The sequence below is a fragment of the Geotrypetes seraphini genome, chromosome 1 (genome assembly GCF_902459505.1).
Source record: "Geotrypetes seraphini chromosome 1, aGeoSer1.1, whole genome shotgun sequence".
Lineage (NCBI taxonomy): Eukaryota > Metazoa > Chordata > Amphibia > Gymnophiona > Dermophiidae > Geotrypetes > Geotrypetes seraphini.
In genome coordinates this window covers 265,307,264-265,321,337 of record NC_047084.1, presented here as the reverse complement: position 1 = coordinate 265,321,337, position 14,074 = coordinate 265,307,264, and the positions used below count along the sequence as shown (strand labels likewise).

The 14,074-nt window shown below is 42.4% G+C and overlaps 1 protein-coding gene across 2 annotated transcripts in view; it reads left to right on the top strand.

Moving 5' to 3' along the window:
• CFAP99 (cilia and flagella associated protein 99) overlaps positions 1-14,074 on the top strand; it is a 210,526-nt gene that overhangs the window by 46,781 nt on the left and 149,671 nt on the right. For both annotated transcript variants that reach the window (XM_033950677.1, XM_033950685.1), the window contains one exon: positions 10,756-10,868. In XM_033950677.1, coding sequence (XP_033806568.1) covers positions 10,756-10,868 — 113 coding nt within the window. The remainder of the gene's footprint in view (positions 1-10,755; positions 10,869-14,074) is intronic.

Sequence of the window (14,074 nt, the reverse complement as noted above, 5' to 3'; positions counted from 1 at the left end):
TCACCAAGATTCTCAAAGCACATCTGTGGCCATGCCAGATTTGTTTCCACTCCTCCTAGAGGTTTCAATCAAGAAACCATGAAAACTGCAGCATTGCTAACTCAGAATGAAGGATCCTTACTTCATCACAATACCTGCTCATTAGCACTAACAGCATGGTTACTTTAACCAAACAAAAGAAATGATTTATGTCAGAAGAAATGATTTCTGTCTTTCAGCTGCAGTATCTGCTGTCATTGAAGCATCTAGGAAGCCTTTCACTCAGCACTGTTTTTGCTTGACATGGACACACTTCTCTTCCTTGTGTGCATTGCATTCTCTGGAGCCTGTCTTATGTCCACTTCCATCCATCCTTGACTATCTTCTTTACCGCTCTAATTCTGGTCTAAAATCCAATTTGGTTAGGGTTCATCTCAGTGCTATCAGTGCATTTCATCCTTACCTGAACAACAAACTTCTTTATGTCCTTTAGCAGCCTATTTACATTACATTACATTAGGGATTTCTATTCCGCCATTACCTTGCGGTTCAAGGTGGCTTACAAAAGATTTATAAACGGGGTTACAATGGAGGAACCGATGATAAATTGGAGTGGTAAATAGGTAATTTCGGGGCAAGGATAAATACAGTTTACAGGAATTGTGTAAATGGAGGTAACATTAGAAGCATAGTTGTTATTGCTGGTGTAGTGAGGGTAGATTTTTTGTCTATTTTGGCGTTGTTAATAGTAGGTGAAGTTAGGGCTGATTTAGGAATTTCTTAAAAAGTATTGTTTTTATTTCTTTTCTGAATGTCTTGTAGTCTGATGTGGTCATCAGCAGGTTGGAGATCCGGGTATCCAGTTTTGCGGCTTGAGTGGCTAGGAGGCCGTCATGAAGCTTTGATCTTTTTACTTCATTGATCGGAGGAGGTATGAATGGGGAATGCGCTTTTCTGTGTCTGAGTGTGGATGCTTGGTTGAGGCGGTTATTCAGGTATGAAGGACTGTCTCCATTTAGGGATTTAAATAGCATGCAGTAGAATTTGAATTGTATTCTTTCTTGGATTGGTAGCCAATGTGAGTTGATGTAAGCTTCTGTGATGTGGTCATATTTTCTCAATGAGAAGATGAGTCTCAAGGCTGTATTTTGGATTGTTTGAAGTTGTTTGATCATAGTAGCAGGGCATGGGAGGAAAAGGATGTTGCAGTAGTCTAGCAGTCCTAGGATTAGGGATTGTACTATAAGCTGGAATTGATTTCTTTCAAATAATTTTCGGACTTGTCTCAGATTTCTCATGATTGTGAAGGATTTCTGGATTGTTTTGTTTATTTGCGGTTGCATGGTACAGCATCTGTCTATGGTCATTCCTAGTAGTTTTATGGTGGTTTGGATGGGATAGTTGATTGAGTTGAGTTCTAAATTGGTTGAGGTTTGGATTTTGTCATTTTCGAAGAGGATGAATTTAGTTTTGTCTGGGTTGAGTTTAAGTTTGTGATCTTTCATCCAGATCATAACTGTATTAAGTGTTCAGTGTAGGATATTTGGCATGGTGGGTTTAGGCTGATCATAAGGTATGAGGATGGTAATGTCGTCCACGTAGCTATAGGTGGTTATACCTAGATTGTTCAGATGTGTTCCGAGAGAAGCAGTGTATAGGTTGAAGAGGGTGGGGGATAGTGGGGAACCCTGTGGAACTCCGCAGGGGTTTGACCAAGGTTCTGATTTTTCGTTGTTTGATTTTACGCTGTAGGTTCTGGATTTTAGGAAGCCTTCAAACCAAGAGTATACTTTATCAGAGATGCCTATTGCGTCCAAGATTTTCAGAAGGATATTGTGATCAACTAGGTCAAAGGCTGCAGTCAGGTCTAATTGTATAAGGAGCATTTATTTCCCTGTACTGAGGTGTTGTTTGATTGTGTCCATAAGGGAGCCTAGGAGAGTTTCTGTGCTGAAATTGGATCTGAAGCCAGATTGCGTGGGGTGGAGTAGGTTATGGTCATCCAGATAGTTAGTGAGTTGTTTGGCTACTAGGCCTTCTGTAAGTTTGACGTATAGCGGTATTGAGGCAATAGGTCTGAAGTTGGAAGGTTGGTCTGGTGGTCCTTTTGGATCTTTTTGGATTGGAGTGATGATGATTTCGCTGAGTACAGTGGGGAAAATGCCATCCGTGAGCGTGGATTGAATCCATTGTAGAAGTAGTGTACGGAATTTTACACTGGAGATAGTAAGGAGATAAGAAGGGCAGTGGCTGTAGTCACAGGAGGCGTGGCTGTATTTTTTGTAGAGGTTATTGAACTCGGGCTATTGTATGTTGGTGAATTGAGACCAAGATCTGTCTGCTGCGGTTGAATCTTTTTCTGTGGGGTGAATTGTGATTACGTTTGGGTGGGATGGGGTAGAATCGAGGGTGGCTCTGGCATTAGTAATTTTGTTCTTGAAGTGATCTGCTAGGAGGGTAGCTGATGGGGGTGGGTATTGTTTGTGGTTGTGTAGGGTTTGGTGTCTGTCAGATCTTTTAAGATTTGGATAAGTTTTTTGGGGTCTTGGGTTTCTGTGCCTATAAGATTTGTGTAATGAGTTTTCCTTTTGTCTTTTAGTAGTCGTTTGTATTGTTTGATGATGTTTTTCCAAGCAATTTTTGTTTGGTCTAGGTTTGTTTTTCTCCATTTTCTTTCTAATCTTCTACACTGTCTTTTGAGTTGGAGCAGTTCATTGTCAAACCATGGGTCTGATCTTCTGCTGGTTCTGGTTTTGGTTTGTAGAGGGGCTAGTTCATCAAGGATGTTAGTGGACACATGTTTCCAGTGAGAGATGAAGTTTTTTGGGTCTTGGTCTTGGATTGATTCATCTACTTTTGACCATAAGATGGTTGGTTCGATATATTTGCGTGAGGTGTATGTTATTTTTTTAGATTGAGGTGTGGTTTTGGTCTTGTTCCAGTTGATTTTGAAGTTGTATGTGAAGTGGTCTGACCAAAGCGATGGGGACCAGGTTCCTTTGGGGGTTTGAATTGCTGGGGTGGATGGTTGGTGCGTCATGAATGCTGCAATGTCCAGTTGATGACCTTTTTCATGTGTGGGTTTAGGATTTGGAAGGACAGGGCATTGAGGAATGATAGACAGTTTTTTGCTGGTATGGAAGTTGGGTCTTCTAGGTGAAGATTTAGGTCTCCTAGGATAAGGTTGTATTCCGCAGTTAAGGAGTTTTGGTAAATGAAGTTTTCAAATTCCGGTCTCACTGTGGTCCAGTTGCCTGGCGTTATATAGCAGAGCATGCAGTTTAGTGAGTTTTTTTAGAGTAGTGCTTGTGAGATGGCAGGCGAGAAGGTCCATTTGCGGGGTGGATGTTTTTTCTAGTATGTTTAGGGTAAGGGAGTCCTTGGTTATTATTGCTAGACCTCCTCCTCTTTTTTTCTCTCTGCAGGTCACTGATATTTTGTACCCCTGAGGGCATACTTCGGTTATTCTAGGGTCTGTGTTTGAGGTTAGCCAGGTTTCTGTGAGGAAGAGACAGTCTAGGTTTTCTGTTGTTATCCAGTTTTTTATATGGTCAGTTTTGGGTCCTATGGTTCTGATGTTTACGTATGCACAGTTTATGGAAGCGATGTCTGTTTGCTGACTGTGTTCCGTTTCAGGGTAGATGAGAGTTTTGGGAAGATGTTGAGGTTTGGTTTTGGGGTGTGCAGGTCTTCTACTCCGTGTTAGGGTGATAGGGTGTTGAGTGCTTGAATGGTGGTTCGAGTTTCCTGTTGTGAGGGATCTCCTGTTGAGGTTCTGGATGTTGGTTGCATAGGAATTTGCGGGTAAGGTGGGTAGGTTGTTTGCTATTACTTTCCAACTGTAATGAGGAGGATTATCAGTAGGGTGGCATGAGTGTGTGATTTTGGGGATAACTTCATTTTGGTGATTGGGGATGTGGTCTTGTGCTGGCTCAGGGTGCTGGCAAGGGGTGATTGTGCTCCCTGTTGTGTGGAAAATAGGTCTTGTAGTTGGACCTTTGTGGCTTTGGGAGGCGGAACTGGCCTCCTTCGCGGCTCGAGGTCGCTGTACTGTGTTGAGACCATTCCCAAAGTCAGTGGTTGATGGTTTTGAGGTCGCTTCTTGGTCGCTTCGCAAAGGCTCTCGGCCTTTTAACTGGCTCAGCGGTGGAACGTCGGGGGAAAGGGGCGGAGTGCGCTCCCACGCTTCCTTTCCTCTGCTCGGTCCAGGTGCGGCTGCCGAGGCCGGTGAGTGAGGAAAAACTGTTTAAATTAAATAAAAGTAAACTTAAAGGGCAGAAACCTTGTCCTGCGCACTGCCGCTGAGCCTTTTAACTGGCTCAGCGGTGGAACGTCGGGGGAAAGGGGCGGAGTGCGCTCCCACGCTTCCTTTCCTCTGCTTGGTCCAGGTGCGGCTGCACTCAAAACAACCTATCAAACTTCCTCATGTTGCTTGGGATTTTTTTTATTAGTCTTTCAAATGTAAGCATATAAACAAGTATCTTTGAGTGAAAAAATATTTCCTCCTATTGGTTTTAAAAGTATTTCCCTGTAACTTCTTTGAGTATCCCCTAGTCTTTGTAATTTTTAATGGAATAAAAAATTGATTCACTTGTACCCATTCTACACCACTCAGGATTTTGTAGACTTCAGTCATATCTTCGAGGGTAATCAAGGAACTGAAAGGGGTTATAGTTGAACTGCTTCAACTAATAGCCAATCTGTTGATTAAATCGGGAAGGATTCCGGAAGACTGGACAGTTGCAAATGTCACGCCAATCTTCAAGAAAGGTTTAAGGGGTGATCCTGGAAACAGACCAGTGAGTCTGACCTCGGTACCGGGAAAGATGTTAGAGGCGCTGATAAAGGACCGCATCATTGATCACCTTTATGGACACAATCTGATGATGACCAGCCAGCATGGCTTCAGTTAGGGAAGATCTTGTTTGACGAACTTGCTGCACTTCTTCGAGGGAATAAACAGGCAGATAGACAAGGGCGAGCCAGTCAACATAGTATATCTGGATTTTCAGAAGGTGTTCAACAAGGTCCTGCATGAACGACTACTTAGAAAAATTGCGAACCATGGAATAGAGGGTGAAATACTCATGTGGATTAAAAGCTTGTTGGTGGATAGGAAACACAGAGTGGGGGTAAATGGACAATACTCGGACTGGAAAAGTCTCATGAGTGGAGTGCCGCAGGGTTCGGTGCTTGGACTCTTCAACATATTTATAAATGACCTGGAAATTGGTACGACGAGCGAAGTGATTAAATTTGTGGACGATACAAAGTTATTCAGAGTGGTGAAGACGCAGAAAGATTGCGAAGACCTGCAACGTGACATAAACACGCTTGAGAAATGGGCTGCGACATGGCAATTCAGGTTTAACGTGGATAAGTGTAAGGTGATGCATGTCGGTAACAAAAATCTTATAGACGAATACAGGATATCTGGTGCGGTACTCGGAGAGACCCCCAGGAAAGAGAAGGTTATCTTGCCACTGTACCGGACCATGGTATGCCCCCACCTGGAAAACTGCGTCCAGCACTGGTCGCCGTGCATGAAGGACATGGTACTACTCGAAAGGGTCCAGAGAAGAATGACTAAAATGGTTAAGGGGCTGGAGGAGTTGCTGTACAGTGAGAGATTAGAGAAACTAGGCCTCTTCTCCCTTGAAAAGAGGAGGCTGAGAGGGAACATGATTGAAACATTCAAGATAATGAAGGGAATAGACCTAGTAGATAGAGACAGGTTTTTCACCCTCTCCAAAGTAGGGAGAATGAGAGGGCACTCTCTAAAGTTAAAAGGGGATAGATTCCGTACAAATGTAAGGAAGTTCTTCTTCACCCAGAGAGTGGTGGAAAACTGGAATGCTCTTCCAGAGGCTGTTATAGGGGAAAACACCCTCCAGGGATTCAAGATAAAGTTAAACAAGTTCCTGCTGAACCAGAATGTACGCATTTAAACCTAGTCTCAGTTGGGGCACTGGTCTGACCTAGCAGCGGCAATTCTTATGTTCTATATTTTTAGTCCCATCCCCTTTCCCTTTATCCTAGAAATGAGCAGTGGATTTCTCCAAGCCATCTTAATAATAAATTACGGAATTCACTTTTAGGAAATTATCCAAACCCTTTTTTAAGCCTCCTAAGCTAACTGCTTTTACCACATTCTCCAGCAACAAAGTTTAATTACACATTGAGTGAAGAAATATTTTCTCTAGTGTGTTTTAAATCTACTACTTACTAGCTTCATCGCGTGCCCCCTAGTCCTAGTATTTTTGGAAAGAGTAAAAAAGCAATTCACATCTACTTGTTCCACTGCACTCAGTTTTGTCTTTCTAATTTTCAGATCATTTATAAATATTTTAAATAGCAGCAGTCCCAGTACAGATCTCTGAGGCACTCCATTATACATCCTCCTCCAGTGAGAAAAATGACCATTTAACCATACCCTCTGTTTTCTGTTCAGTAACCAATTCCTAACAAAACATTTATTTATATACTGCCTATTAATTGTTTAAATGGTTTACATTCAGGTACTCAAGTCATTTGACCCTATCTTTTCTGGTGGGCTCATAATCTATCTAATGTACCTGGGGTAATGGAAGATTAAGTGACTTGCCCAGGGTCACAAGGAGCAGCATAGGGCTTGAACACACAACCTCAGGGTGTTGAGACTGTGGCTCTAACTACTAGGCCACTCCTTCCTCCTAGCCCGGGGGTCGGCAACCTGCGGCTCCAGAGCCGCATGCGGCTCTTTTCCACCTTTGCTGCGGCTCCGGTAGTGTGTCACGCAGGCATGCACTTTACAAGTCCAGCGTCGCGGCGGGAAATAGCCATGCTGAGCAGTGAGCTCAGCACATACACAGATGAAAGCCTTGCTTGCTGATTGGTCCGGCGGCGCCGTGCCGCCGGACCAATCAGCAAGCAAGGCTTTCATCTGTGTAGTGCTGAGCTCACTGCTCAGCATGGCTATTTCCCGCCGCGACGCTGGACTTGTAAGGTGCCTGAAAAAGAAATCATCCTGGCCGGGGTCGGTGTCATGCTCCGGAGATCTACAGCCTTCCTATCTCCCTCTCCCTTCTACCTGCTTCCGGCCACATCCCCTGCTCCGCGGCTCTCTTCGGCAACTCAGCAGCAGCTTCTGACGTCGGGGCCTACCCTCTGCGAGTCCCGCTTGTTTCAACTTCCTTTTTCCACAAAGGCGGGACTCGTAGAGGGAAGGCCTCGATGTCGGCAGCTTGTCTTGATCACTGCTGCTGACGAGTTGCTGAAGAGAGCCGCGGAGCAGGGGGGTGTTGCCAGGTGCAGGTAGAAGGGAGAGGGCCAGATGCAGGACTCGTGGGTGAGGGAGGAGAAGAGAGAGAGAAAGAGAGAGGGGAGGGAAACAAAAGGAAATCTTTCATACTGGGCTGGGCCGGAGTGGAGGGAGGGTGGAAAGATTCTAGCTACAGGGTGCAGTAACAAAGGAAAAGGGGGGGGGGGGGGGAAAGCTGAAAATGGAGATAGTGACACAAAGAAGAGAAAGGGTAAGCAGGACCTACTGAATAAGGATAGAGATACAGAGGGGACATGAAGCGGAGGTGAAATAGAGACATAGAAGTAATGCTGAAAAAGTGGGGGGGGGGGGAGATAGACATTGAAAGGGCAAATGGTGAACATGGCGTAAAGATAAGGACAGAGACAAATGAAGATTCTGAAAAAGTGGTGAGATAGGGATATAGGTGAGATGGACACAAAGAAGGGTGATGGTGGAATGGTAATTCTGACAGACACAGAAGGGAAATGCTGGATCAAGGAGAGATGGGGCTCAGGCTGGATGGAATGAGGAGAAATGCCTTGTTGGCCCGGAACTTCCTCTCCTACGTCAGAATTGACGTCAGGGAGCGGAATGCTGGTCAGCGCAACACTTCTGCAGGGAAAGCTTGGGACGGCGGTGGCTTGGGGGCTGTTCCCCGATTGCGGTGGCAGCAAACCGAGTGGCTTGGGGGAGGGCACGGAGACAGAAAGAAGGGGGAACAGGGAGACAGAAAGAAAAAGTTGGGGGAGAGAATGAGGTCTGGAGGAGAGGAAACATACAGGAGGCTGAAAGAAAGGAAGAAAGATTGGATGCACAGTCAGAAGAAGAAAGTGCAACCAGAGACTCATGAAATCACCAAATAGCAAAGGTAGGAAAAATGATTTTATTTTCAATTTAGTGATCCTGTATATAGCATTAAGATAAGAAACAATATATGCAGTGTTAGATTTGTTTTATAATGGTTTTGCGGCTCCAAGTTTTTTTTTCTTTTCGAAAACGGGTCCAAGTGGCTCTTTATGTCTTAAAGGTTGCAGACCCCTGTCCTAGCCCATGAATCTTGAATTTTTTCAGGAGTCTCTCATGAGACACTTTGTTGAAAACTTTCTGAAAGTCTAGATATACTTCATCAAGCAGCTCTCCTTTATCTACATCTTCATTCACATCTTCAAAGAAATGCAGCAAATTGGTATGGCAAGACCCATGCTGATTCTGTCCTATTAAACCATTTGTCTAAGGGCTCCTTTTACAAAAGTGCGCTAGCGGGGTTAACGTGCTCGACTTTTCATCACACGCAAACCCCCGCGCTGGCCAAAAACTACCGTCTGCTTAAAAGGAGACGGTAGCGGCTAGTGCATCCGGCGGTTTAGCGCACGGTATTATGCGCGTTAAACCGCTAGCGTGCCTTTGTAAAAGGAGCCCTAAGTGTTCCATAATTTTATTTTTTATAATAGTTCTGTTACATATCCACAGGAGTGTGCACTTTAGCTGTTGATTCCCACTTCTTTCAAAACTGCAGAAGGGTATCATTTTAAGATCTCGAACTCCTCCCCTTCTGCTGTGGAAAACAGTTCCCTCTTCAGTTTTTTCTTCTACAAGCAAACTCTACTTATTTTTGTTATTTGGGGGTATTTTCCCATTAGATTTTTAAATTTCTTCATGGCTTTAGTGCCCAAAGGTCCCCTTCTTGTGCTTATTTTGCTAGGGAAAGAACACAGTCCTGCATGGGTGGACTGCTGCTCACAGGCCAATATCATTGAGTACCTGTGGAGCCAGCCTGTTTTCTGTGCCTTCAGGAGCTCAGGGTCCATCCCCCTGGGAGTGGCTCACCTGCTGATTTCATCAGAGATTTGAGCATAGGCTGTGGGGCCGCTGTGTAACAGCCCTCTGGGCATCAGGGAGCTGGCAGCATAGTTTCTCCTCTCACCACTGTGTGAGGAATCTGGGGGGTTGGAGTCGATGGTCATGATCTGTCCAACCAGCAGTCAGAAGAATTCCTTCAACAGTTGAGGTCTGACAATTTCTGAGGCAGACAGGCTAATTCAGGCAAACAGACACCAGAAGTCACAGTGAGTACTCCCATTATTCCCTATGAGGATAATCGGAGATGGAGGGGTCTGTAAATTTTATTTTTTAAAGTTTCTGGGGTTAGGATTTGGTTTTCCCTCCTCCAAAACCCTAAAACTGCTATTTTTTATTTTTGGTTCTAGTTCCAGTGACCCATTTTTGGTGTGTTTTCTTGACAGTGGCCATCTTGGATTTTTAGCAATCTTTTTAAACATTGTATTTTCTGCTTCAAAAATGCTCATTTTGACTAGAGCCCACCTCGCATTGATGCCCCAGGCTATTCTAATCCCGGAAGGAAAATACTTTGTATTACTCTTTATGGGCTTGCCTGCAGATCACACAGTTTTGACACTTACAATTCTATGTCATCCATTTTTGGATGCATATGGCTCTTCAGAACAACTTTTATTAGACAAACCTGGGGCATGCAGAAGGAATGTTGGGTCAGAAATGCATTATGCAGTCATGGGTAGCTAATACTTCTCCTGTATATTGGAAATGGAGGAATCAAGGATATCAACTTATTTGGAAGGCGCAGGAGGCCAAATTTCGGCTCAAGTATTGGACTAATATTTAACAAATGTTCTCTATAGAGTGAAGTCTCATTTTGAAGTCCTTATAATTAATCAACTGGAAGGAGCTCATTGGTACAATAGCCGCCCAACAGTAGGATCAATGTAGGGTATTTTAGAGGACAGGGGATTGTTAGGATTAGTTTCCCACTCTCATTAGTTAGATTTGCTTTCAGTTAGCTACCATGGGCCAAAAGAATCAAGGTTTCTGCCAGTTTTTGTCTCTCTTCTTTTCGGGAGGGGGGGAGGAGATATATCTAATCTTCTATTTGTGCATCACGCATACCTATACAGGTAAAGAGGATGGGAGGCAAGGGGATTATCTGTTTCTGTTTAAAAGTCTTCTGTATTTGAAAGTTAAATGTGCTTATATTGAGTTATTTTATATGATATATTTATGTATTGCACTATTGAAGATTGGAAAATCAATAAAGATTAAAAAAAAAGAAGAGGGGGTAAATCTCTCCCCTCTTTACTGGTTTAAGAAAGACTGAATTTGTTTATTTAGGGAACAGCCCTAGTGTTCTATGTCCCTTTATTAATTTGCTTATTCTCATTTTCTTTCTGTGTTGCTTGAAACAAGAATTTGTCTTGTGATTTAATTCTAAATTTCAATAAAAACTGAACTAAAATAAAATAAAAAGTCTTCTGTATTAAATGTTACATTTGATAAAAAAGTTTAATAAAATTGTTTGACTGTGAAAGCTTTTTTTATGAATGCAGAATATTACTTGGCTGACTTCTTTCTGTTGCTCTTGCCATTATATTTTCCTGAAAATATTGTTTTGTGAACATTTCTTGTGTCATTGCTTTTTTTCTTATATTAATATCTGCTAAAGAAAATCAAAATCTCTTTAGTTCCTTAGATTCTTTTTTGATGAACTGAACTTGAGTACATGGATAAAAGATGAATGGAGCCGAATATATGATTCAATATATGTAAAAGAGAACTGGATTGATATACTTCTGAGGTAAGTGACCCATTCCTAAAATTTTGAAACTGCAGAATTGAAGTTTCAGTACAATTTATGGGTAAATATCTTAGATCACCGTAAGTCTGAGATGTTGCTGATGACCCAAACACTTTCAGCACAATAGGAAATGGTATGCATGTCTGAGAATACTAACATAACCTGGCATTTGTGTGCCTTACATTTATGCACCTGCAGTTATACCAACCATAGACCTGGCATAACTGTGGGTCCTATATTCAGAGAGGGCATGCATTCTTATAGTATTCTGCAAGATGCATGCTTAAGTGGCAGCACTGCCTGTGGTCCTACCATGCTCCACCCTTGTGAACACCTGTTTGCATTTATGTGCTTTACCACTTACAGGAGCCCTTAAAGAATAGTGTGTAGTTGCTTTGCTGCCACTTAAGTGCAAGTGGTACTTAATTTGATTCGATTTAATAATTTGATATACCGCCTTTCATAGATGTTTTAAAGCAGTTTACAATAAGAGCTAAAATTAAAAATATATATATAAAACATAATACAATACATTAATAATGCAGCTGACATTGAGTTCCTTTTAAAGAATCCAGTTAAGAGACACCAAAAGTATTATGAAACATCCAAATTTTCAAGGCTTTTCAAAAACTAACCCCCTCTTTTACTAAGGCACGCTAACCGATTTAGCACGCACAAACTGATTTAGTGCGTGCTAATCGTTAGCACACGCTAAATCAGTGTATGATTAGCGCTAAATCAGTTTGCATGTGCTAAATTGGTTAGTGCGCCTTAGTAATTTACCCCTAAAGTAGCCACTTGGGTTACTGACCATGTCGAGCAGAGAATTCCATAAATATGGATCTACAGTAGATCGGAGAAAGTTATAATGCCACTTTATAGAGCAATGGTCAGACCACACTTGGAATACTGTGTCCAACATTGGTCTCCCAACCTAAAGAAGGATATAAAACTGCTGGAGAGGGTGCAGAGACGAGCAACAAAGCTAATAGAAGGTATGAAGAACTTGGAATACGAGGAATGACTGAAGAGATTGGGATTGTTCTTCCTTGAGAAGAGGAGACTGCGAGGGGATATGATCGAGACTTTCAAAATACTGAAAGGAATCGACAAAATAGAGCAGGAAAGAAAGTTATTTACATTGACCAATGTGACACGGACAAAAGGACATGGACTGCTAAGGGGGGACAAGTCCAGGACAAATATCAGGAAGTTCTGCTTCACGCAACGAGTGGTGAACACCTGGAATGCTCTCCCAGAGGAGGTTATTGTGGAATCCACCATTCCTGGATTTAAAAGAAAGCTAGATGTACATCTCCTTACGAGAGGCATAGAGGGATATGGGTGACTAGAATTACGCCAGATGTACACCAGGCTGGGCACGCGGATGGTCTGATCCGGAGATGGCAGTTCTTAGGTACATAACTAAAGGCCTGATTTCTAGTCGATTATAATTTAACTGATTTTAAAGGTGGAAGCTGCAGCAAAAAATGCTGTGAAGATTGTAAACATCTATGTCCCTAAAGAATTAGCTTTAGAGAAAGATATTATGGAACATCTATCCGAAGGGCCTTAAAAACTAGGCAAAAAATTTAAAGGAAATTCTATTTGAAACAGGAAGCCAATGTAGTTCTTTCAACATAGAAGTAACATGATTAAATTTCTTGCCATTGATTATCAGACATGCAGCAATGTTCTGGACTAGCTACACTTTTAAGACTTTTTTTGTCAAACCATAAAATAGTGAATTACAATAATAATAATTTATTCTTATATACCGTCAAACTTTCAGTTCAAGGTGGTTCACAGCACAGAGATGAATGAACAATAAATTACCAGCATAAGCATTAAAATGTTCATCGGAAGATAGAATTACAATTAAGTCAAGTATTTCTCAAACAAATAAGTTTTAAGAATTTTTCAAAACAAGTAATAAGTCTGAGCTTGGGAAATTACAGGATTCCAACATGAATTCATTGTGCCAGCCTGAAATGCAAGGGTTTTTCCAAAGAATCTCTTGCTGCGACATGCTTTTACTGATGAAAATATAATCCAACAAATTCTTCGTGTATTCTTTTTTGGATTATGAAATCAAAGTGGGAAGAGAGGTAGGTTGGGATCAGTCCAAATAAAGATACATTATTCCCCCAAAATTCACGGGGGTTCCTTTCAAGGAACCCCCGCGAATCTTGAAAAACCACAAATATGGTTTTTCGTGGGGGAGACTGGAGAGGGCAGTGGGAGAGGCAGGAGAGAGCAGCCGGAGTGCCGGCGAGTGAAGGAAATCACTTGCTGTATGCTCCGGCCACCTGTTCCTGCACTAAAGTTGGACCTTACCAATCAGGAGCTGCTTGTCAAAGTAACTCCTGATTGGTAAGGCCCGACTTTAGTGCAGGAAGAGGTGGTCAGAGCATACAGCGAGGGATTTCCTTCACTCGCCGGTGCTTCGGCTGCTCTCTCCTGCCTCTCCAGCTGTCCTCTCCTGGTCGGTGGTCACGGTCGGAAAATACCGCAAATGACTGGGACCGCGAACGACTGGGGGAACACTGTACAACAAATACAACCAAATTTAAACAAAACTCTAGCCTCAAATGGTAATCAATGGAGCTTAAGGTAGTAAGGACTAACATGATCATAATCTAGTCTGTTAGATAATCTAGTTTGACCAGATTGGACTGAGTCAGGAAAGGTTTCAGCTGATGAATTAACCATAGTTGAAAATAGCATAAACTTACAACACTGATAACATGCCTATCAAACTTCAAAGCATTGTTGCAATGAAACCTTAGAGTAATAGTTTCATCTTTGAGTGGAATCAATTAACGCAGCCAATGATGCAGGTTAACAAGTGGTCTAGATTTCCAAGACAGCCACATAGCAACAGATTTGTCAGCATTTAAGATCAACTCATGGTCTCTCAACTAGTGCTGCCTGATTCAGGGAAAAAAAATTCATTTTTGATTATCCTGCCCAATTGGGTATTTTTTTTTCAAACATCCTGGTGGGTTTATTTTATAGCCTTTTCACCCCTTTTATAGCTTCTTCACCCCCTTTGTCCTCTCCTACCCATACTGGCACAGTAGTGTAAACAAACAAAAAAGACTTTTCTTCGCTCTGTTAAGTCCTAGCTCACGTTCACGGTCTAACACCAGCTCTGGCAGGATACACATTTCAAATCTGACATATTGTAATCACAAAACAGAAAA